At 29.4% G+C, this 26509-nt stretch overlaps 2 protein-coding genes across 2 annotated transcripts in view; both read left to right on the top strand.

The window, feature by feature from the left end:
- The window catches only part of LOC125822708 (phospholipase A1-IIgamma-like), a 66334-nt gene that overhangs the window by 18317 nt on the left and 21508 nt on the right, over positions 1-26509 (top strand). The window lies entirely within an intron of this gene.
- On the top strand, positions 13408-13935 carry LOC125822880 (phospholipase A1-II 1-like; the record flags this gene model as incomplete). The annotated part of the gene is made up of 1 exon (XM_049502347.1): positions 13408-13935. A coding segment is annotated over one exon (528 nt), but the record flags the coding sequence as incomplete, so codon positions are not given.

Below are 26509 nucleotides of genomic sequence, written 5' to 3'. Positions count from 1 at the left end.
CTCAACTCAATATAAAGCAATAAAACACATGCGGTATATATATATATATATTGTTTTATTCGAAATTATATATAAAAGGAAAATGACTAAGTTTTCAAAAAATCGATCAAACTTATGGTTTAAGAGAAATCAAATTTCCAAAATAACAGAGTCGCCACTTAATTTTTAGAGAAAAATCAAGAAAAAATTTAAGGTTTTCAAAAGACTCAAACAGATAAAATCAATTGAAAATAAAAGGGTTCGAAGTTCAATGTACTTTCCGAAGATGTTAGGCCCTCGGAATGCCCGCTAACTTGCTGTTAACCGGCGATTTGACTAAAATGACTTTGATTAATTTTATTTTTTAAAATTTTAACTAAGTAAAGGACTCATAACGACTTTGACTAATTTTGAAATTTTAATTAAGTAAAAGCACCCATAATGACTTTGACTAATTTTGAAATTTGAACTAAGTAAAAGAACTCATTTATTTTAACTTATTTATTTATTACTATTATATAATTATCTTAAGGGAATAGGATTTAAGGGGAATTTTCCTAAAGGAAAATAAATTAAGTGACAAGACAAAATATAGAAATAGACAAAAATAAATATAAGAAAACACAAGTCCCCACATACACATGGTCTAGTAATCAACTCATAAAGACAAACATACAACACATTTTTAAGAAATAAAGATCAAAGCCACAAGCTAAAGCGTTTTTAACAGAAAAGAGATAAAGATATTTTCAAAGGAAAGAGATGACCATGGTAACTAATTGAAACTGAGATATGATATTTAATTAAGGTAACTTCCTGAACTAAAAAGAAAGAAAATGTAACATAAGTGAAGGCAATACAAAGGCAATAGTAGACTAAATAAATTTAGCTACTAAACATAAATACACAATGCAAAAAGGCTGTTGAGGGAATAACATTTAAACAATTAGGGGTCGTTTGGTTTGAAAATGAGTTATGATGGGATAAGTTATGTTGGTATTAGTTATGATGGGATAAGTTGTGTTGGGATTATTTTTTATTGAGTGTTTGGTTTGTTGTATTCAAAATAATAAATTTTAAGAACAATTTATTTGTTTACAAAAATGCCCTTCATTAATGTAAAAAGCGATATAACAAAAGGGTTGAAAAAGACATTTTTGTCATTTACCTATTTTATCCCGGGATTACTATACCACCCAAGGAGAGGGATAACTTATCCCGGTACTAATTATTAATCCCTGGATAAGTTATCCCGAACTTGCCAACCAAACAACAAAATAAGCGTACTATAATTTAATCCCGAGACTATTTGGTACTATCCCTCACACCAAACGACCCCTTATAGTCAACCAATTTATGCTTCCACGGTCCAACATAGAGACAGACCTATCTGAACTGAACCCGAAAGAACTGACATAGCGACTCAAGATCGAAAAGAGATAAAGCAACAATATTTATATATATATATATTTTTTAACTATAAATTTCGCTACAGAACCAGGTAATCCAAAACAGAGAAGAACAACATGATTTATTCACAACTTTGCAGATTAAACTTACATTAAAGAACAACCATTTTTATTTCTATTTAATCAAAACAATTTAGCTTATAATCTTAAAGAGAAAGCTGGAAGAAAAAAAAAACTCGGGGAAACAGAGAAGGGGGATTAATTCTGAAAAGATAGAACTTCCATAAACAACCAAGATACCAAAACGAAATTATGAAATTTACAATTTCTCAATGCAAAATTTGTAACAACACATTTAGCATCTATGACATCAAAGTATCCACATAATGAGGCATTCTTATTTATAGCAACAACATAAACTAACTAACAAAGCATAATAAACAATATAGGGCATTTAGAAGAATTAAATTTAAAGAAATGAAATTACTAAAAGAAGAGAATACTAAGTTCATCTAACAAATAAAGTCAAAAAAAAAAACAATTTTAACTTAAGCAAATCAAGATTTGAAAAAGTTGTACCTTTCTCGGAGCAGCGAACGGGAACTAGACGAGCATGGAAGCGACTTCACCACCACTGAAATATGATTTCGAGAAACTTCCGTGTTCAAGACATGAGCAAGAAGACTGAACAAAAATTTGAACTCTCACTCTTTGATTTCAAGGTCCATCCTTAAGTATTTTATTTAAAGTTGTATAGCTAGCAATTTTATTGTAATTTCGTCTCTAATGGCAGCTCTCTCCAATGTATATTTTTTCCAACCCAAAATAAGCTATCGCCAACCCAAAATAAGCCATCCTCTCTCTCTCAATCAAGATGAACATGGACTATTTATAAGAGGAAAAATGGGGCTCGGTTTAAGAGGGAAAAATGGGAGGGAGCTTCTGAATTCGAAATTTGAAATTCGAATCCTTGCTAGAGGATAAGGTTGCTACCGGAACAGTACGATTCTTGTACCATTCTTCAGCGGAAAAAGCATTGCAGCCGTCCGATTCGAGCAGAGGACGATTGAGGCGAGGAGCTAAAGACATCTGGAAAGATTCGCGTACGGATGAACACGCGTGAGGAGAGAGGGAGAGGGACGCGAGAGCTGGGTCGGGTCGCGTTCTTTGCTGGAGTTGCGATTTAATTTTCTGGGTTTGGTCGCGTCTGGGGAAGAAAAACAGTGCAGGGTCGGGTTAGGTATGTATTGGAGCACTGCTGGTTGTTTTTTGTATTGTTGTATTGTTGGAAGAATTGGGTTTGGGCTGGAATATTAAATTGGGTCTGCTGGGCAGCTGAAAAGAGGCAAGAAAGGCCCAGAACTTGGTCCTTTAAATGGTCCAATAAGGAGTGAAAACATTGGTCATAGATTGGTTAGATTTTGGAGTTTAAAAAAAAATAGCTAAATTGAGTTAAATTAACAAATTCGGCTAAATCCTAAATAAGACGAATTAATATAAATTAATCAATGAGCTTTTTAATGTTAACAAAATAAAATAATTAACTTAACTATAAACTAAATAAATTAAAGTATAAACTATTATATAACTAAATTAATTAACCAAATATTTAACAAAAAATTTTTAAGACGGTTTTCGAATATTCATAAACTATACTAATTATAGACAAATTTATATAAACATATATATTATATAAAAATTATAAAAAGTGATAAAAATAACTTGAAAAATATTTTAAATTTTAAAAAGTCAATTATTTCAAATCGTTTGAAATTGAAGAGGCTCGGTGACTAATTCATATCTTGGAGGTCCAAAATTGGGTGTCAACATATATAAAGCTTATAAAACAACTGAAAACAATCTTAGTTCGTTAAAGATAAAGCAATAACAAACTTAACTTTACTCATTTAGAAAGTAATATAACTTATGTGGAAGATTCTCTAACCGACAACCATCACTATGAGCCTAAGTGATGGTACAACGTTTTACCTCACGTTGCCAAGTACCGTCCTATACCTTGCCATCGATATAGAACCTGAACTACTAAGTGGATCCACTAGTCTATGCTAAAAAGCACTAAGGAATCATCTAAAAAGTATGATCCTTTTTCTGCCCATAATGGCTACATGGTTTTTGGGGGCTTGAGTTAATATAAACTCGCGTCCCCATATCGGTGCTCAATACTACTCCCAAAATATACTTAGCTCATATGTTTTTAAAACAACTTCTTCTCCGGTTTGAGATAATTGCTCAAACTTAGCTTAAAAAGCTCTCTTGGAATCAATGTTCCCTTTTGCTGTTCAAAACTCTTTTGGAAATCTCAGTTTCCTCTCATCTTAAATGTGAAAACATTTACTCTTGGAAATACTTAGTTCCCGTATATCATTTTAAAGAAAATGAACTTTGCTCTTACTTTTTACTCAACTTCAAAACTTAAGTCTTAAAACAAAGTTAGAACGTTTGTAAAAGACTTATGAAAACTTGAAATGAACTTCCCTTACTTGACTCTTGACTTCTCTTGACTTTGATCTTAATTGCTCTTGTCTTGACTCTTAACTGATCCTTGAATTGAATTATGGATTCAAAGATTATGATTGGTGTTTGGAAAGATCTCATGTTGTTTAGGAATGAATTTAGATCGCTAAACATGAGAAAAAACCGAAAATCAAGATTTGAAGGTGGGTCCGTGACGTGGAGGCATAATTAAATTTTGGTTCCGAAAATGTCTTTTGAGGCAAAACACCTCGTGTCAGCTTCGCAAAGAGGAGCAGAATTTTTCAATTCTGGGAACAGGTCGCGCGACGTGCTCCCATACTCAAATTTCGTTCGACGAAATTTCTTCTTCATTTTCCAGCCCCAAATCACACAACCTCGGTTCTTTTTCTCAAATTACCTTTAGATACAGATACCTAGGAAATGTACCTAAGAACCTAACTCGAAACTACTCTATAATGTGACGTAACGAACTCAGAAACTTCTCAATTCATCCCAATTCAAAAACAACATTCAAATTCAAGAATTTATGTTAAGAACATCAACTTTCAAACTCTTTTAGGACGAATTTCGCTGAACTAAACATGTTTGGCGCGTGGGTGAATGAACCCAACACTATGAGAGACTCACATACCTTGTAGGGTCAATTCCCTGGCGAATCCGCAACCAAAATCAATCGTTCTTGGCGAATCTTGCTTTTCCTCTTCTTTCTCTTGCGTTCTTTCTCCGAAAGCCCTAACTCTATTTCTCAAAAGTGTAACTGAACTAACTCAGTTTTGACCCCAATTATTTTATTAAAAACGGATTTAATTAATTGGGTAAGGAAAAGACCAAACTACCCTTCAAAAATCCGGATTGGGCATTTCCTTATTTGAACAACCCAACTTCCAAAGGAAATAACTCACTCATACGAACTCGGAATCACGTAAATTTGGCGGCGCTGGAAAGATCATTGCAAGAGCTTTCCAACCATATCTTGGAACTACACCTAACTCATCCTTAGCTAGGAGTTATGGTCGTTTAAAGTTTACCGAAAATTCACTTTAACTTAAAATTTTTCAGATTTCCTTATACTTTCCAAAAGTAACTATTTCCAGATTTTAAACTTCCTTCTAGTTCTTTCTAGTTGCGAGATGTTACAGAAATACGTTGGAAAAAATTGGTTGTTGCAAAGTTACTTTCAAAATAAGTAATTATTAAGAAAAATTCTTAATGGGAGATAGCATTGATGTGTGAAAATATTTAGATGCTTTCAAGCATGTTTGATTTTTTTTATATATATATATATATATATATATATATATATATATATTTAATGTTTGAATGAAATAGCTTATAATTTAACTAAACAATTTATTGGACTGGTTTCAAACATATATAATAAAGTAATTAATTTTATAACATATATAGTCATATTTTATTTGCATAAAAATAGTCAAAAGTCATAAAAAGTATACATGAATTATACAACATATCTTGCCAAAAGTCATAAAAAAAATATACACTAACTATACAATATAGCTAACCTATATATGAGCTATACACTGACGGTATATTATGATACATTCAAAAAAATTGAATATAACTTAATTATACATGAAACATACATTGACTATTCATAAAGTATATACTGACTATTCAATATCGATCAACTCAAAACCACCTCTAAACAGTCCAACAAAATTAAATATGAAATCCTCTCAATATTTTGAATCTTTTGATCAGATATAGTTCACTCTAAACGATTCATTGTTTTTAATATGTCGAATTAAAAAAGAAAAAGAAAAAAGGAGAAGACAAGAAGATGATAATGAAGAAGGAAGAAAAGGGAAAATAAGTTATTGATGACAAAACTGGAAGGAAGAAGAAGAACGTATTTGTTCAATTTCGATAATTTTGATAATTAGATCAATTTTTTAATAAAGCAAAATATCGAATGACCACTTTCATAATTTGTACTTTTTTATTTCTTCACTGAAGGGAATTTCTAGAAAGAAATTTTTCCTTAAGTTAAATTGTACATGATATTGTGGATATATTTTAAGTTTAAACTATATAATTTTTTATTGCAATAATACAAGTGTCTAGTTTCTATGAAAAATAATAATCTATATGAGTTAGGTACTACTACTAAATTATTTTCTAAAAAAATTGCGGAATAACTTTCTGAATAAGACAAAAACTCAATAAATACGAAAATTCTTTGAAAACAATTGATTGTTGCTAAGTTACTTTCAAACAAGTAATTACCCAAACAAAAAGTTGACGGAAGACTAAAGTAACTTATGAAGATATTTGGATACTTTTAAACATGTTTAATTACATTAATTTTATATATATTTTTAAATAATTGAATAAATTAGCTCATAATTTAGTGAAATTATTTATTTTTTGGTGATGGAGATCTTTTGAATTTATTTTTTTCCAAATTAAGTTAAGTCGCTTTTTGTCCTACCCTCCCTCACACGGCCTTTGAGCCATTAATTTGGGGTCTTTGATTGCTGGTTTGAAAGTGATGTATTAAAATTAATATAATGAGTACTAATTGTTAGGTATAAATCTAATGGTACATTAAACATAGTATTTTTTTAAAATTTATTTTTATTTGTCATATATTTCGACTTGACACCAAATAATAATTGATATGACTATTTTACTATACCATTTCTATTAATTGATGTTTAATATTATGTTTTAAAAAAATAACTTAAAGAATAGGCAATTATTGTTAAGGATAAAATATGAAGAAAAAAAATTGTATTTTCTTCATATGTTAAAAATGGCAAGTAATTATTTTTGAAATAGCAGACAAGTAAAAATAAAAAAAAATATATGGTTATCAATAATTAAGATAAATAGAAATGTGTATAATACAATAGCTATCGAATTATCACATTGAATTAAAAAAATTGATATTGTGATTCCTATATGCTATATATTTAATTATTTTTTTTTTATATTTGATATAGTATTTTTTATTTATAAATAAAATATTGAAATATTGAATATATTAACGAAGTGTATAGTTATGTAAATAATTTTCATATATATTTTTATATATATATATATATATATATATATATATAATTAGTATGATATAATCATTTGATTTAGTTGAGACATTTTTTTATAATAGACTATAGTTATGAGCTCATAAAATATTAAAAACAAACTTTAAAATATTAAATTATTACCAAATTAATTTAATATAATAACAATATAACATTTGGAAAAATAAAATAAAATTATTGAATCGAAATTTTAAACATCGTACAAATCATATCCAGTGGTGTACGCAGGATTCTTCCTAAGCAGTGTCATATTTTAAATAAAAAAAAATATAATATTATATTAAAAAATTAATATTTTTTTAGCATTTGATTTGTGTAGCGAAATAAATTTAAATTAAAAAAATTAAATATCACATTTCAGAATAAAAATAAAGAAACAAAAAATATAATATTATATTAAAAAATTAAGAATTATTTAGCATTTTGATTTGGGTAGCGAAATAAATTTAAACTAAGAAAGGAAAGGTGGCTCTATTGAGGTTCTAACCTCCAACATACAGCATGTATTGAAGAACCCTAACCAGCTTAGCTACGCTCATTTTTGGTACAAGGAATGTCACTTTGTTATATTTGTTCTTTGTTTACATTTTTTTTTCTTTTTAGTTATTTATACTTATTTAATAAAATTTTCCGACGAAGCCGTGTCACGTGACACCTTTAAATCCGCCCCTGTCATATCATACCCATCCTTAAAGTAAATTATTGTTTTACCCCAACAACATGTTGTCTACTTTTAATGGATGAAATTCACGTATTCAGTGTACATATGCCAAATCAATAATAATTAAGGTGGAAATTGGAATGAATATTTTTTTGTATTCAGAGTACTTCTTTTCTCTTTTTCGTCTGTCAAAAGAATATTTTTCCATTTATTCATCATTATTAATAAATAAGATGGTGAAAGTAATCGTGCCAAAGAAAATTTAAAACACGATCTTTATATTTAGGGTAAATTTTTAAAAAGTTCTTAAATATTCTAATCCGATCCTATACATGATTTTGGTCCTTTTGATCTTCATCAAATATTACAAGCTTTGTTTATTAGAATCTTTTATATGTATTTATTTTATTTTATTTTATTTATTTGTTGTCTGATATCAACAAAAGAAATACTCTTTATTAATAGTAGCTAATTCAAAGACGTACACCAAAAATATTATTTTTCTCATTATGAAAGATGTTAGTCAAAATCAATGTCAAGAAATTGTCTCTGACAGTGACCCAAATAATGTGCTTCATGAGAATATCTACTATAGTAAAGTCTATATTTAAAAATAATTAAGTAAATAAAAATATATTATCACTTATAATTACTTACTACAAATATATTAGGAATTAATTATGTACAAATATGTTGTCATTAAACAATGAAAAAATATTCGCTTTGTCACGACCCAAATTTACAAGTCGTGATGGCACCTATGTTCCCAACCAATAGGTAAGCCAACCCAACTTATTTACCAATTTTTATTAACTAACTAAGAGGTAAAAGGTAACACTAAGTAAAAATCTCCAAATCATTGAGTTCCTTACAATTATGAAATGCGGAAAAACTAAAATACCACCCCAAGTTTAGTGTCATAAGTACAAGAGCCTCTAAATATGATGCAAGTCTGAAACTAAATGACAAATCCAAACATAAGGGATATTCTGTTTGAATACTAAAATAACAGAATAAATAAAAGGTAGAAGGAGGTGTGGGCCACGGAACAGTCAAGCAGCTCACCACAACTCCAAGATACTCCAAGCTCGGACTCAAAAAGCTCCACGAGATGTGCTCGTACTCGGAATCGAATCTGCACCACAAAAGAGTGCAACAAGTGTAGTATGAGTACGAAACCACGTGTACCCAGTATATCTCATAGACCGACAACGAAGAAGTAGTGACAGGAGTTTAATTAATAAAAATAGGTCTTTTACTTATACAAGTCTATAGTACGCTTACCAGTCAAGTTTCATCAAAATAAGGATAAACAAACTTCACATAATGTACAACTATCAATAAAACACGTAATCAACAATATGAATGATGTAATGAGATACAGTGCAATGTTACACCATGAAATGATATGCCTCAGAATGCCAAGTACTCTCTCAACTGTATATACATGATACTCCTCGAAAATACATCGAGAGTTCATGACCCATGGGGGACTCGCGAGGTCCATATACCGACACGGACGATCTCCACGTGTCTGTGCGGACAATCTCAACGCACTATCATAAAATCAAACAATTTCCGCACGGACGATCTCCACGTGCCCAAAATATAATCTTAACATCTCACCATCCCCAGCACGGACGATCTCCACGTGCCCAACTTATACTCAATCTCATGTCAATGCATGTGCACAATATAATCTCAAATAAAGGGGATGATGATGCATCTCAATCAATCAAATATCAGCATAATACATAACCACCTCAACCATCACAAGTATACGGTTTCAAATAAGAGCACAATCACATAAAATAATCAGTCAATAATATATCAGCTAATGCTCATATGCTTTGGCATCCTCAGATTAAAATCCACATTCTATAGTAATAAACTTTCCCTTTATAACACCGGTACTCGTACCAATGCCTGTCACACCATTGGTACGAGACCCCCATCTTTCGTCCTTACCTATTGTCTATTCCGATTTTAAGTCTTTAATTAGGAAAATGTCCTTCAATGAAGTCTAAAAGTCTTAACATACCTCAAAGGTCGAACTCGTTTCACGAATCCTTAATATTTCACCTTTTCCTTTTGTAGAGCTTCACAACGTTCTCAATCTATCAAATATACCTTATGCATCAGCAAACGAATCCACAAACATCTCATTATATAATTCGAATATTCACTATTTTTGTACCGAAACAATAACCATCCAAATGTAATAATAATAAGAGTAACAAAAAGAGACTAAAAGTAACGGTGATCGAAAATAGCCTCACCTCAATTTCCTCTAGCCGTACTGGGTATTAACACTCAAAAATATTAAATAATAACGCCTAATGTCACTGGATCATCATCACGCCTCAATTTGACCCCAAAATTCATTTACTGGAAGTAACTAACCTAGTTACAAAGTTCTAATCCCAAATGCATTATACCACTCAATAATCAACCACGATAATTGTCTAATGATTTGCCAATATTCAATGCTAAAGATTCTCCTTTAAAATCAAAAGAATTCCCACCGATAATTTCTAGCCAAATCAAGAAATTCAATTCTTTTCTCTTTACTTAATTGTAACTTATCATATATCCTATAATAATTACTTCCTTATTAAAATCACCCACCCATCAAAAACTTAATTTTTATCCCCTAATAACCTTACAGAAACTATACTAGGCGTTAAATACATATACTTAGTGCTAACCTAATCTACCAACCAACTAAAATAACTCCAAGTACTATGAATATAATGACTACAAAATTTCAAGAATGAAATACAGTTAATCAAACTACAACCTCATTCTCTTAGCCATGAAAATAAGATTCGCACCTGAAGCTATCATCAACCAAGATCGTAGGTTTTCTTTTGTTTCCGTTCGTGACTGCTTTGTCAGTTTCTTCTCTTTTGTTCTTATTTTTTTGATAAAAATAATACTAAATTCCCTTAACATAAATTAATTATATGGGCCAAGTGGTTACTATTAATTATGGATGTGACCCACTAACTATATAACTATAATACTCACTTAACAAAAAATTCATCAACTAGATACTCATAGTTACCGAATAGTTTAAAATACTCCTTTAAATTTTCTGAAAAGAGTCAGAATAGTCCTAGTTCTCAAAACGACCTAGCGGGTCGTTACACGCTGCCTGATTTATTTTATAGTAATATTCTCTATTTAATAATCCCTGCTTTAAAATGAAATAGTCAAATATTTTATCATAGTATAAAAAAAAAGTGAACTTCTTAGATTTGAGTTTCATCATCAATTAATATCTTGATCCATGAAAAATTTAAATTCAACGTCTGAATATGAAAAACATATTAAATATATAATTTAATAATTAAAAGTAAAATTCATTTAATAATTTAAACTTTTAAATAAGATGAAATGTTATGATTTTTAATAAGGGCAAAGTTTCACTATGAAGGATGGATAGTGTGCTTGTTGGGCTACAACATAAATTTGATTTGAAAAGTCATTTGATAAATAAAATTGATATGACTATTAAGGCAATAGTTACACAATTAAATAGTTATATAGTATAATAATTTTGATGACCTGTTTATTTGTCACAGTATAACTATATGCGTACTATTTGATTACATAAATATAATTGTATAATTAGCTAGATCAAAATTTAAAATAAGAGTTGATTATTAAAAAATAAATATTGATATTTAATAAACACGTGCCTTCATAAATGGAGATTAAATTACATACATAAGATAGATATTGTCTCCTGGAAATATATGAATCAATAAACCTATAATCTTAACTACTACTAGTATACAAAATAATTCATATGTAGATTTCAAATGAATAATATTCTAATTTGATTAATCATAAAAATTGAAAGTGCATATTTTTTAAGAACATATAGTGGAATGCATATTTGACAATTTAAATCAAAATTTTAAAATAAGAGTTGATTATTAAAAAATTTAAATTAATTTTGACAGAATATGTGCCTTCATAATAAAGTATTAGATTAGGTATCTAAGATTGTTACTATATATTGAAAATATATTAATTAATGAACATGTATTTTTAACTAATATTATAAAAAGTAATTAATATATAAATTTCAAATATAAAACTAAAATGTGCATATTTTTTAACAACATCATGAAATGCATGTTTGACAAAACGGTAAATATTATAAGTAAAATAAAGAGACATAAATTTTTCCTTGAACTTGTCTTGAGAAGTGAGTTACTTGTTTAGATTATCATGGCGATTCAAAAATGAATTTTATATCACCCTCAAAGCTGACGTGTAAATAAAATAAAATACAAAATAAAAAAGGCGTGTTTAAGTAAAAGTAACCCCACATACACCCCTTCATCTTCACGCCATCTTATATTTCTTCCTCTTTTTTTCTTTATCACAAGCACTCATTTTACTATGGTGTTTATGAAACAAACAATTTTTTTTTCATGGTAACTTTTTGAGAGAAACATAAAACAATATCGAGGGTCAAAATTCACTACAAAAATCTTCGAAGTTGTTCAATTAATTAGGTTTGCTGGTTGAAAAAGATTTCTACGAGACATCTAAAATTGATCAATTCTTACTATTTCCACTCCCATCATCAAATTCATCAATTTATTTATCTTTTTTATTGATTGTGAACACATGAAGTTAGAACATTTCCATACCTTTCCTTTTCTTTGTAAAAAGTTTTTGAATTTTGCACAAAATCCAATCTTTTAATGTAAAAAATTTCATAGATCTTTCTTTCTCTCTTAAGAATATCATTTCTAAATTTTCCACAAAATTAGTGATAGTAAATTGAGTACTAAATTGTCAATTGTTCGACTAAGATCTTTGTAAATAAATGTTGATAATTGTTCTTTGAGTGTCAGATGGTGAAATAGGTAGTTATGTTTGGTGATTTTTGGTGACCTTAATAGCGTGTGATATTTGATGATAGATGTCGCGCAATAAGATTGTGATGGTATTGAATATTTGGATGGCGGTGGGAAAAAAATAAATTGAAGAAAGTTATTGTCTGACTTTACTAATATTTGTATCAATAAAAACAAAAATGATTGAGAAAAAATAAAATAAAAAAATTACACGGATAAGCTTGCAAAGATTTGACAGATGCGTGTAAATCACATTAGATTATGGGACTAACTTAGTACATTTAGGGTGGTATAATAGGTTGCTAAATTAATTTGAGTGTGAAATCAACTTTTTAAAACAAGTTCAGAGTTGAATATTTTGCCTTTTCGCTATAATTAGTATAAGCCATTTTGAATTTAAAAATAAATAAATAAATAAATAAATATACACCTTAAAATTCTTTTAATATTTGAGAAAGAGATAATCTATCAATTTTAATTAAAGAATAAATGGTATATAGTGTTAAAATATAAGTTAATATTACTAAAGCAAATAGATTAAAACAAAAATATACTACAAATTCAAAATTATAAAATCATGATTTTATTTTCGTAAAACATTAACTTATGATCAAATTTTAAAATTAAATATCTTGTTTCTCATTATGCACAGTATTCTGGTCATTGTTAGCTATAGTTTCTTGACATTAATAATCTTCTACACCTTTCATATTTATAGTATGCCTTCTCTTTTCCTAATGTAATAAATATGTTTTTTTACAGCTATTGTCACCGTATATTTTTGAGTTGTTTAAGTAATTCGTACATTAAATAAATTTTGTTTCCATCCAACGACATAAAAAAAACTAAAAAAGAAAATCATTTACCATGCATATCCAGGATACTATTCTCAAGGAAATTAGGGGTCAGGGTGATTATCACTTGCAACTCTAAATACAGTCGATATAGCTTACAACGGAATCAACAAAACAAGCAGTGTCAAGGAATTTCCAGTGATAGCTTTTGTATTCGCAAGTCCTAAAGTTGGAGGTCTCAATTTTGTTAACGCATTTAACAAATTGAAACATCTTCACATCATAAGAATTCATAACTTATTAGATATTGTACCAAAATACCCATCCATTGGGTATTTCGACGTTGGACAGAAAATAGTAATTGACACCACAAAATCCCCTTATTTGAAATTGAATCCTGGGGACCCACACACTAGGCATAATTTGGAAGGTTACTTGCATGGAATTGATGGTACTCAAGGAATTGGACCTTTAGATGGTTTTAAACTAGAGGTGAATCGCGATCTTGCACTTGTGAACAGGATATGGGACATCTTAAAAGATGAATATTTGGTACCTGGAGCTTGGTGGGTGGAGAAGCACAATGGGATGGTTAAACAAGAAGATGGAAAATGGAATCTCATGGATTGTGAGGAGTATGAGCTTTGAGAGATTTATGGTTTAATTTTACGTGTTGTTTTAATTTATTTCTTTTCATGTAATGGTTTAATAAGGGAGTTTCTTTGAGCTTGAGAAAGAGAACCATATATATATATATATATATTATGGTTACTCTCTTCCATTACCCCCTTCATGGGGGTCCTATTACCCCCCTGAACCTTTTATTTTTGATATTTTGTAACCCTTAAACGCTCATCTTTTGTTATTACCCAGATATACCCAAATGTTTGTACACACACGCTAGGCGGGCCCATTTTCTTCAAAAAAAATTTCCTATTTATATTTATTTTAGATTTAATGGACCCACTTTTTTAACTTTTTCCTTTTAATTTGGTTAAATTCTCAATTCCAAAACATAACCACCATGTCTACTCTTCAATTGAGCATCAACTCTCTTCTTCTTTACAAAAAAAAAAAAACCCTACTCCTCATAGTGACCCAAGTATTGATGTGTAGTTGAGAATTGACTAATAGATTAGGGGGACATTTGACCATTTTCTCAGATTTATTCTGTAAAAAAAGAAGCGAAAGATTGTTGGTTAACTATATATCATAAGCTAAACAACAAAAAAAAGGGTTGGTAAAAAGATTTTAAAAAGGAGAAACTTAGATCTTATGACGACAAAGGCATAAGTCTAATTTTAGAACATTATGTTTATATCCTAAGAAGTTCATAATTTGTAACTTATGTCATATTATAAGACATAACTTAGTTCATGTAAAATTTAATTTTGATAGAAGTATTCATTCAATTTCGGAACCTATAAAGTTGTCTTAAAATCGATCGAGTAATAGTTTATTCTTACAAAGTTTTTGTCGGTTTACAGTGTCTTGTAAATAAGATACTACACAATTTGTGTAGGGTAAAGCAAAAGCTTTTTGTCTTGTGAAATTAGGTCATATATAAGAGTATTTTGGCTGTAATTTTTTTTATTAAATGACCAACATAGGCAAAAATTAAAACTATTATTTATATTTAAGGATGACAATTAAAGGCTACTAGATGCTATTTGTTGGAACATAAATTAGGTATAGTTCTATTTTGCAGCTATGATTTTGGAGGCAGAGATAATTAAGACTATCCACCTCCTTGTATATGTTGGTGCTGAATTTTGGGATTAATATCTATTGGGAAATCGAATCGAAAAAATATTTAAAACTACCAAAAATAGGGAAATTTCTTGCAAAAACTTCAATTTTATTTGACATGCAATTAGAATTCTTTAAAAAAAATCCATAAATATGAAAACCCCCAAAATTTATCAAAACTATTATAATCTCACCAAGCAAACCATATATAGTTTATTAACAAGGTAATAAATATTCTAAGGTGTCAGATAATTAATAAATTGTATATCTTCGTGTTTTCTTTAAAAAATAAATATATTTGCGATTACATGATATTACAATTTTTAAATAGACATAATTTTACAAAGATTCATTTGATCCAATAAATCAACAATATCAATAACTAACTATTCTTTAATATGATCCTCACATTGTATAAACAATCTCTGCACGTCAAATATGAGTTTTCTTTTGCAAAATTAAATTATGAATCTATCTTTGTAATATAAAATAATGAAATGGAATGTTGTTCATATTATATAAATAAGTATTAATTTCAAATAAATAAAAAATAAATTTATGCTCCAAATTTTATCACCAACCATAGGTGATATGATTATCTAAGAAATTTACTCTACAAACCGGGCCTACTAACATACTTGTTATGACGTTTTTTTTGGTTGAAAAGGAAAATTTATGTTTATAGATATAATTATGCATCCATACTAAGATCAGTGACCTAAGGCATGGCCAACGCCTAAATTACCTACTACATCAACATCATAATTCATACCAACATAATCCATACTATCCGAATTTAAAAATGGCATCTAATAAAATTAATTCCATTCTTATTTGTTTCGATGATTTTTAAAACAAATAAAGAGGGAATTGTCCATTTCATAAAATCTACCTATTGCGCTAGTTAATCTACTTGATATGACTTGATTAAATGCACACCTGTTAAAAATGAAATTTGTAGAGTATATATTATGTTACTGTAAGTCGAGAAAAAAATGGTTTTTTCTATGTATATGTTAATGATTAATTAACAATGTTTTCAATCAATGTTTATTTAGATATTGTATTTAATTTGGTGACAAAGATTGCTCCGTTGTCTCACTAAATGTGAAAGCTTGACCTAAATTATTGTAACAACCCACTCGCTCTTGTCTACATCGTAAAAATTGGAGTAATTTAACATATAATGTGTTTTTTGTGTTACATTTTTATCTTTATTTTTTTAATAATGATTTGCACTCTAATATTTTATAAATGCTAAAAATATCAATGACGACGACACCATTAGAACTTACAAGTATTTTAAAATTATTATTAAAGACTACTAAAATACAATTTACCAATGAGAATATTATGCACATAGAAAGTTAAATTGGTACTTGTTGATCTCTCTTATACTCCTTAGGCTATTTGCTGTAAATTAAAGTGGTAGAGTGTAATATATTTACGAAGAAGATTTTAAAATATTTTTAAATTATGAGATTTGATATAATATTTTTTTTTATTTTACAAAGAATGTCTTTGACGATAATCTTTCGAGTAAAAAATGCCCTCCTTGTTAATCTTTTAATTCTCCTTATTTCTAACGGCCTCTTTAAAGTAAAATATTTCATATTATAAAATTTCGTTTAAATCAAAATCAGATAAGCAAATTAAATTGAAAAGTAGAAAAAAATCAGATGTTTGTGAGTTAAGCGTACTAGCATTGAATAGAACATCCAGTAAGGCTCACAAATTACTTTCTAAAATATCAAACATTATCTTTTTGGATAAGATAAGAGTTCAATAGATACGAAAACAAGTTGGAAAAAATTAATTGCTTCAAAATTACCAAGAAAAGTTTGATTGGAGATAGAAGTAACGTGTGAAGATATTTGTATGCTTTATTTTTTGCTGACTCCTCGAAGAGGTTTTTCTCGGGTTAAATGTTACATGATGTTATTGAATATAATATATTTAAAATATGTAACTTTTTGATGTAGTTATACAAAGTGTCTAGCTTTTATGAAGAAATGAAAATATAGTCTTCTGCGAGTTAGGTACTACCATAGCATGAGCATCTAACGAATCGAAACATAACTTTTTGGATGAGATAAGGGCTTAATAAATATGAAAATACGTTGGAAAAAATTGGTTGTTGCAAAGTTACTTTCAAATAAGTAATTATTAAGAAAAACTCTTAATGGGAAATAGCATTTGTGTGAAAATATTTAGATGCTTTCAAGCATGTTTGATTATATTGATTTATATATATATATATATATATATATATATATATATATATATATATATATATATATATATAATGTTTGAATAAAATAGCTTATAATTTAACCAAAAGAATTATTGGACTAGTTTCAAATATATATAATAAAGTAATTAGTTTTATAATAAATATAGTCATATTTTATTTACATAAAAAATAGCAAAAGTCATAAAAAGTATACGCGAACTATATACCATATCTTGTCAAAAGTCATAAAAAAAAATATACACTAACTATACAATATAGCTAGCCTATACATGAGCTATGCACTGACGGTATATTATGATATATTCAAAAAATTGAATATAACTTAACTATACATGAAATATACATTGACTATTCATAAAGTATATACTGACTATTCAATACCGATCAACTCAAAATCACTCTAAACAGTCCAACAAAATTATATATGAAATCCTCTCAATATTTTGAATCTTTTGATCATCATATATAGTTCACTCTAAACGATTCATTGTTTTTTATATGTCGAATTAAAAAAGAAAAAGAAAAAAGGAGAAGACAAGAAGATGATAATGAAGAAGGAAGAAAAAGGAAAATAAGTCATTGATGACAAAACTGGAAGGAAGAAGAAGAACGTATTTGTTCAATTTCGATAATTTTGAAAATTAGATCAATTTTTTAATAAAACAAAAAATCGAATGGCCACTTTCATAGTTTGTACTTTTTTATTTCTTCACTGAAGAGAATTTCTAGAAAGAATTTTTTCCTATATTAAATTGTACATGATATTGTGGATATATTTAAAGTTTAAACTATATAATTTTTTGATGCAATAATACAAGTGTCTAGTTTCTATGGAGAAAAAAAATCTATATGAGTTAGGTACTACTACTAAATTATTTTCTAAAAAATTCGAAATAACAACTTTCTGACTAAGACAAGAACTCAATAAATACGAAAATTCGTTGTAGCTTTATTTCCTACCTTCCCTCATACGGCCTTTGAGCCATTAACTTGGGGTCTTTGATTGCTGGTTTGAAAGTGATGTATTAAAACTAATATAATGAGTAATAATTGTTAGGTATAAAATTTATAGTACATTAAATATTATACTTTTTAAAATTTGTTTGTGTTTGTCATATATGACTTGACACAAAATAATGATTGACGTGACAATTTTACTATACTATTTATATTAATTGATGTTTTCTATTATGCTTTGAAAAATAACTTGAAGAATAAGGAATTAACGTTAAGGATAAAATATGAGGAAAAAAATTTGTATTTTCTTTATATGTTAAAAGTGGTAAAGAACTATTTTTGAAATAGCAGAGAAGTAAAAGTGAACAAAAATAAATTTGATTATCAATAATTAAGATAAGTAGATGTGTATGATATAATAGATATCGAATTAATCACATTGAATTAAATTTTTTGATATTGTGATTCCTATATGGTATATATCCGCCAGGTCAGAGATCCTGTAACGTTGGTATTAGAGCCTAGGAACTTTCATGGTAATATAAAATTGATGTGAAGTTCGGCATAGATATATTCTCTTAATCATGGATTTAGGAGATACTAGTACTAAAAGTACCAAATTAGAAGAGGTAGATATACCTCAAAACCTTGATTTGTTAAACAAATGGACTATTCTGAAAGTTGATATAAAAACCATTTATGATTATGGTTGGTTTGATAAGATCTCTAATAAACAGTTGATAAAAACTACTGAGAAATCTTTAGCGTTAAATTTGTCTGAACAAACTATTTGTTTGTTGAATAAGCGCGATATTGATTTATATAAATCGCAATATAAATTCTTGCATATTGACATGGTACAAATTGCTTTTAAAACTCTTAACTCTTAAAGGGTTACCTGAAACTTTCTTAGCTGCTCTTCGTGATGCTAGAAATTTAAATTTTTGACAATCTTTGATGGGTTCGATAGAATCCACGGTAGCTTATGGCCCAGTATATTTTAATACTCAACCTAATTTGCAGTTATCTTTGACTGATTCTAATATTCTGTATGCTTTTTCTTTAAATGTTAAACCGAATGGTTATAATTATGCGCCTGGTTCTGAATTAATTTGTTTATCTTATAGAATCTATTATAAATTGCTTGCTAAGTTAAACCCAAGATGTAAATTATATGATACATTTGATCAAACCATTTTAGTTGAATCTAATTTTGCTAAATCTAAGGTCACTACTAGAAGACCTATAAAATGGGAAGAGATTAATTTTCCTACTACTTGGACTTTAGACTTTGTTATACCGCCAGAACAGATGGCTGATGCTGTCACTAATACTGAATATTCTCATATTACTCAAAATGCTGATGGTAAGATTTGCATTCAGTTTGATGACAAGAGTGTTCCATATAATAAACATTCATTTTCTTCTGATAGAAGATTACTTGCCATCCAACACATCTCGCCGATTGATCCTGTTTATGGTCCAGCTCGAAATCGTGCTGCTTCTTTGCATACACTATCCTCTGTTATATCTGCGGATAAAAATAAAATTAAAATTGATCCTCGATTAAATATTGTTCGAACAAACGATAAATCATCTGATATTTCTGATAAGGATATTCCTTCTGCATCCGAAATGAATTTTAATCTTAATGATAATTAATGATGAGTGGACATCAAATTGATTTTAGTCCAGGTTCACTGGCAAGAAAATATATTCAAAATGAATTTGCAAGTGATAAATGGAGCCAATTTAAAACTTGATTTTTTAACACATATAGTGCAGAGGATTTGCATAATATTTCTCAAGAATTTCATGAGACTTGTGCTTTACATAATCATATTATGTTTTTCGTATCATGGTTTGTAATCACTTATTTGCCTTTATTCATCAATGTTCTTGAACGATCCTATAAAGATGAATCATGTAATATTATTAAAGCTATTTATCCTCCTCAGGCACCATTTATACTACCTAATAATACAGGTATTACTTTCTTGCTTTTCAAAAGTTTATTGAAAATGATGTGGCTACGATAAGTATCAATGAGATTAATAACCTCATCTCTCAAAATAATTATTTGGGGCTTTATGTTAAAGTCATAGGAGAGCATATTAGTTCTCTTGATAAAAAATTAGATTACTTAACTGCGCTAATAATTCAAATTAAAAAGGAATTAAAATCTTATGAGCAAGCATCTACGTCCAAATCACTTTCTGAACTTTCTACTCATGTGCAAAGACCCCCTGAGATTCAGGACTTTGTATTTAAACCACTTTACGATTTAGAAAAACTTCTTGATAAATTTTTTTCTGAATTTGGAGCTAAACCTCTTGATTTATCAGACGATTTTGCAGATAATATGGAAACCACTTTTGATTTTAAAAATCAAGTTGATTTAGAAATTAATAAACTTCGCGGGTATCCCAGGAAGAATAGTGGTAATACTCAATATGCTCAAAAACCTAGTATGCAAACTTATTATTATCCCAAACCGACTCCTCAAGATATTTTGATAGAGGAACATGATTGGAACCGAAATTATTTTTCTCATTAAGAAAGATATTAGCCAAAATTAATGCCAAGAAACTCTCTGACAATGACTCAAATAATGTTCATCATGAGAAACGAGACATGCATATATATCTACTATAGCAAGGTCGAAAAAATAATTATTGTCTCCTTTAATTATGTCTTTGTCAATCAATTTTTAGTTATTTTGCTACATCATGAGAAACGAGATAGGTATATATATCTACCATAGCAAGGTCGAAAAAATAATTATTGTCTCCTTTAATTATGTCTTTGTCAATCAATTTTTAGTTATTTTGCTACATGTTATGGGTATATTGAGATTTAAGGTCTCATTCGGTATAATAGATAAAGAATATCTACACACTGTATGTTCAAAAGTTAATTAAGTAAATAAAAATATGTTATCACTTATAATTACATACTACAAATAAATTAGGAATTAATTATGTACAAATATTTGTGTTATTAAACAATGAAAAAATCATTGTTGTTCTTATTTAATGATAAAGTATCAAAAAATCTTGTCAGCTACGAGATATGAACTGAAAGATCAACAATGAATTTAAAAGTTATTTCCTAATATTTTTTTCATAGTGATCTCTCTCAAAAAGTTTTAAGTTTTTAAATGAAATGGGCAAATACTTTAACATAGTTTAGAAAAAAAACAAACTTCTTTAATATATATATTTCAAATTAATGATATTTTAATTTAATAAATCATAAAAATTAAACGTGCATATTTTTTTAACAACACCATGAAATGCATGTTTGACAAAACAATTAATATTATAAGTATAAGAAAAAGACATAAATTCCCGTTTGAACTTGTCCTAAAAGAATCAGTTACTTGCTTAAATTGTCATAACGATCTATTACATCATTACTATTCAAAGGTTAATCTAATTTAATATCATCCTCAAAGCTGATATGAAAATATAATAAAATACAAAATAAAAAAAGCATGCTTGAGTAAAAATAAACCCCACCCCCACCCCCACCAGGGGCGGACCTAGGTGGACTCCAGAACCCCCTCGTCAAAAAAATACACTATATATATATAATGTCAAATTCTGATTTTATGGGTATATATATTAAAATGAACCCCTTGTAAACAAAGTACAGGCTTGGCTCAATGGATAAGTGGTTCAAGATGTGCGTGCCCCTAGGTCACGGGTTCATATCCGTTGGGCAACATTTTTCCCCTATTTTTTTTAATGCTTTGGAAAATGTAACTTTTGGGCTTAGACCTTCTTCTTCTTTTTCATTATTTTTTCCTTTTATTCCATTTCTTCTTTTTAATTTGTTTTTGTTTAAATTTATTAGACACATTCTTTTTATTTTTATTTTTTATTATTTTTATATCTATTATTCATGTTGTTTCAACGTAACTCCTTTTCATATACTAACTTGAAACTAAAAAATGTCAGACCCCAAATCCGGATGTGATGGCACGTGTCCATTTCCCACCAGACACGTCAGCCTAACCCAACCACAACGATAGAGAAGTAGAAATACGAGAATAAAAGATAATAAATAAGCGGAAGACTTTAATTAAGACTCAACACTACCCAGAATTTGTTGTCACATGTACAAACCTCTAAATACAGAATTCGAATAAAAATATACAAGTCTCAGAGTATAGTTCTCGAATAGAACAAAACTGAAAGTAAAGATAACTCAAGGGCACGTCTGGAATGAACCGCTACCTCTCGAGTATGTCCCGAATCTCAATCTGCTAAAGAAAATACTAAGCCGAATCTGAGAGAGATCTGTCAACCTACACAATTGTGTAGAAGCAAGGGTGAGTACCGAAAACCACAGGTACTCGCAAGTAACTCTAAACTAAGCAAAACTAGCAGCTACAAACAACTCCTTTCAATCCCAACCGAACCACCGAAACATCAATCTAGCAGCAAACCAACCAACCTATACTAAACAGATCATATTCAACAGCCAGAACCAACAGTATATCCTCATCAACCTCAGATTAACAAATAAGAGCAAGTAGATCAAATTCCACATAAGAAGGGTAAACCGATACAATCCACACATCACAGACAAAGATAAGGCAAATGCGATGCAAAATGCAATAATGATGTCATGTAGTCGTGATGCATGTCTGTCCTACGATACACATCTGTTAACGTAATCAGTCCGCGCTGAATACTCAAATCAGAACCCATGGGGGCCACACATGGACCATGTATCACCGCCGGAACCAGATCCCATCGGCATCCAAATCGCTAGCCGGAGCTAGTCTCAACTGTGTCTCATATCCATCCATCCTCATATCAGTGTCTCAGAACTCATGCAACAGATAGTTCACACATGGGATGAATAATGAATATGCACATGTCATCAATCACAATCATATCACGATCACATCATAGTATTATACGTCATCCGTCTCAATCACAACCATATCACGACCACATCATAGTATTACACATCACCTGTCTCAATCACAACCATATCACGACCACATCATAGTATTACACATCACATGTCTCAATCACAACCATATCACGACCACATCATAGTATTACACATCATCTGTCTCAACATCAATGTCTGTATCAATCATAGCCTACTCATGCTCTTCTATCCCCTTAATTTCAGTTATCACATGACTTATTCAACAAATTCAAGTCACATATAACACATTTAGCTCGTTTTATTTCCCATCTTTCATTTACAACAATTTCAATCAACAAATAAAACTCATCCTCAATCCCCATTACTCCCCAACACAATTAGGAAGGTAGTCATGCGTAGTCTAAGAGTTTTACAAAGTTTGGAAGCCACTTGCCTTAAAACGAACTCCAAAAGTTACTGGACTTGAGCTTTTCCTTTCCGAGTATAATCCGGATCACGATAATCTATTCAAACAATTATTCACAATCACAATTCGAGTCCAATGACACCAAAATCAAGAAATTTAGGGAAAAAGGGCAAAACGGTCCAAAAGTCTCATACCGGAAAACGATACCCAAATCTGGAATTTTTTTATGTAAAATGATCCTTAAAGTATTTGGAAGCTAATGGTGAAAACCAATTTGAAAACGGAGTTGAAATCAATTCACAAACTCAATTTGAAGGAAAATCCACGTTCTTGAAGAAGCCTAAAATATTCGGATCCGAAATCCCGACTCGAAAATGAAATATCTCTTGAAAAACATCTTACCCATGCTTAGATAAGTTCAAATATGAAATTTCATCAAAAACGGAGTTAAGATCGACCTTGAAATTCTCAATTAATCAAACTTTAACTTTACCGGGAAAGTCCAAATTATACGCGGTTAATATGATGAAAATAATCGATGAATCAATAATTTTATGTTAAAATCAGTTTACCCATAATATAAGGATCGTAAATATACCTTTTTCATAAAAAAGGGAGTCCAAATCGATAAAACCCTAATTTTTCCCAAGAGATTTACGGATAGGAAAAAAAAACAGATAAAGAAATTATGAGAAAATGTCGAATTGAAGATTGAATACTAACCCTCATATTAATTCAAGAAGAAACCCGTAAGAATCACTCCATTCCGATCTCTAGAACTCCCGATATGCTCAAAATACCAAATGAACTCAGTCTGAGATTTTTATAACAGTACATGGCTGTTATGCACCAGAAAAACAGCAGTTAATCTTTCACTAAAAAGGCCGTAATTTCCTCATACGATAGTGAAATGACCCGATTCTTTTTTGTAAATGTCTTAAATAATGATACGGACCTGTTCGTTCAATCGGAGCTCAATTTCATGCTCGTTGCCCAGTCAAATATCATTTCTACTCGGTAAACAATTATTTCTTATTTGCGATAAAAGTCCAATCTCGGGTTAGCGAAAATGCACCAAAATTTGCAGATAAGTCCTATAATTCATGCTCAAAATTTCAGAACCTTCGGATTAATTTTTCGACCTTTAAAACTAATAATGAACCCTTTAGTTGCCACAATTTGCTGAAATAGTGTCAAAGCATCCAAGAAGCTTAAAAGCTCACCCAAAACTCATTTGGCACTTCCCGAACACAAACCAAATATGGTACTAGCTTGAAAATGACATTTCGGACTCAATGAAATCGTCGGAATTTGAATTCGAGGTCTCCTTGACCCGGTATCCGATAAGGCGTCAAGAAACTAACTTTAGGCTCAAAAACTCGAAACGCACTCGGGGCCTCTAAAAATTCAACCAAGACTCATTTTAGACTTAGAATCACCCCTTGAATCCAACGGTGCCCTCGGAATTCCATTTCAAGCACCGAAACCTCGTTTGTTGACCAAAGTCAACTCTTGATCAAAATTTCACAATTTTTGCAACTTAGAACCTCAAATCTTCGTTTTAACTCCAAATTCGACTTCGTAAATTCTCATAGGCCCGTTTCAACATTCTAAAACCATTGGAATCGACAGAAATCCGATTCGAGTCTCGAAACTCCAAATGACTCGAAATAGCACTTTTAACCAAACTTTTACTCTTAAAAACTCAACTTTTCATCAATTTTCCTTCAAACCAACTTCGAAAATACAATAATTAGGACTCGGGGAAACTATCGGGAGGGGTAAAACGGTCATTTTATGAAAATTTCCAAAAATGACCTTTAGGGTCATTACAAAAACCTTTTAAATATGATGAATTATATTTAACTAGAAATTGAGATAGAAATAATATATATATATATTATTTATTTATTTTTAAAAGGTAAATTAGATGTAATTTAATGAAGAAACTTAAATATTGTTAACACCCTTTTAAAAATATTAATTTATAGAATTCATGAAATTATTTTATATTTTTAATTCTATTTTAGAGGGATGAAAACTAAACTTATTTGATTTATTCGTTATTTGTCTTTTTTACAAATTATGACTAACCTAGTAAATTGAACTATATGAACTAAAAAAATTGACGACGTTATTTATTTATCTTTTGAATATGCATTATAATATTAGTAAGTCTATTCTTACACATTTTTAGAGAATCTTGACGATTTTCATAGTAATATGTGATTGAATGGATACAAATTTAAATTTTTTAAAAAGTGAAAACTGAAGTAAAACATTACAAAATAAAAGTATAAAAACACAAGAAATTTTAAGAATGCTCGATGGAGCATGATAAAAGTAGAAAGAAATGTTTAATATGGTAAAATAAAGTATGTTAGATTTAGCATGATAAGGTAAATATCTTTCTTCCCCGTCTCGCTCCCTTTTTCATCATTTAATTTTCACACATTTTAGGAATTAATTTATGTAATACAGTTGATCCGCTAAAATTCTTATCAATGTATCTTTGTCCTCGATATCTTTGATTAGTTTAGATTTTACTTTTATGAACCAATGAAATATTTATGATTCTTATACAAAGAGCATGCCGAGAGACTACTAAGCTCACCGCACACTTGTGTTATCTTCTTTATACTTTGAACCCCCTCAGCAAAAATCCTGGATCCGCCACTGACTCCCTACCCCTTCATCTTCACGCCATCTTATATTTCTCCTCCTCTATTTTTTCGTCTTACCACAAATCAATTTTTTTAATGGTAATTTTTTTGAGAGAAAAAACATAAAAGAATATTGAGGTCAAAATTCACAACAAAGATATGCAAAGTTGTTCAACTAATTAGGTTCAGTGCTTGAAAAAGATTTTAGCGAGACACCTAAAATTGATCAATTTTTACTACTCCAACTTCCACCATTAAATTTTTCAAATGCATTGATTATTC

This window comes from Solanum verrucosum, unplaced genomic scaffold, assembly GCF_900185275.1.
Source record: "Solanum verrucosum unplaced genomic scaffold, falcon-dt-bn FXZP01000103.1, whole genome shotgun sequence".
NCBI lineage: Eukaryota > Viridiplantae > Streptophyta > Magnoliopsida > Solanales > Solanaceae > Solanum > Solanum verrucosum.
This window is presented reverse-complemented; position numbering and strand designations above follow the sequence as displayed.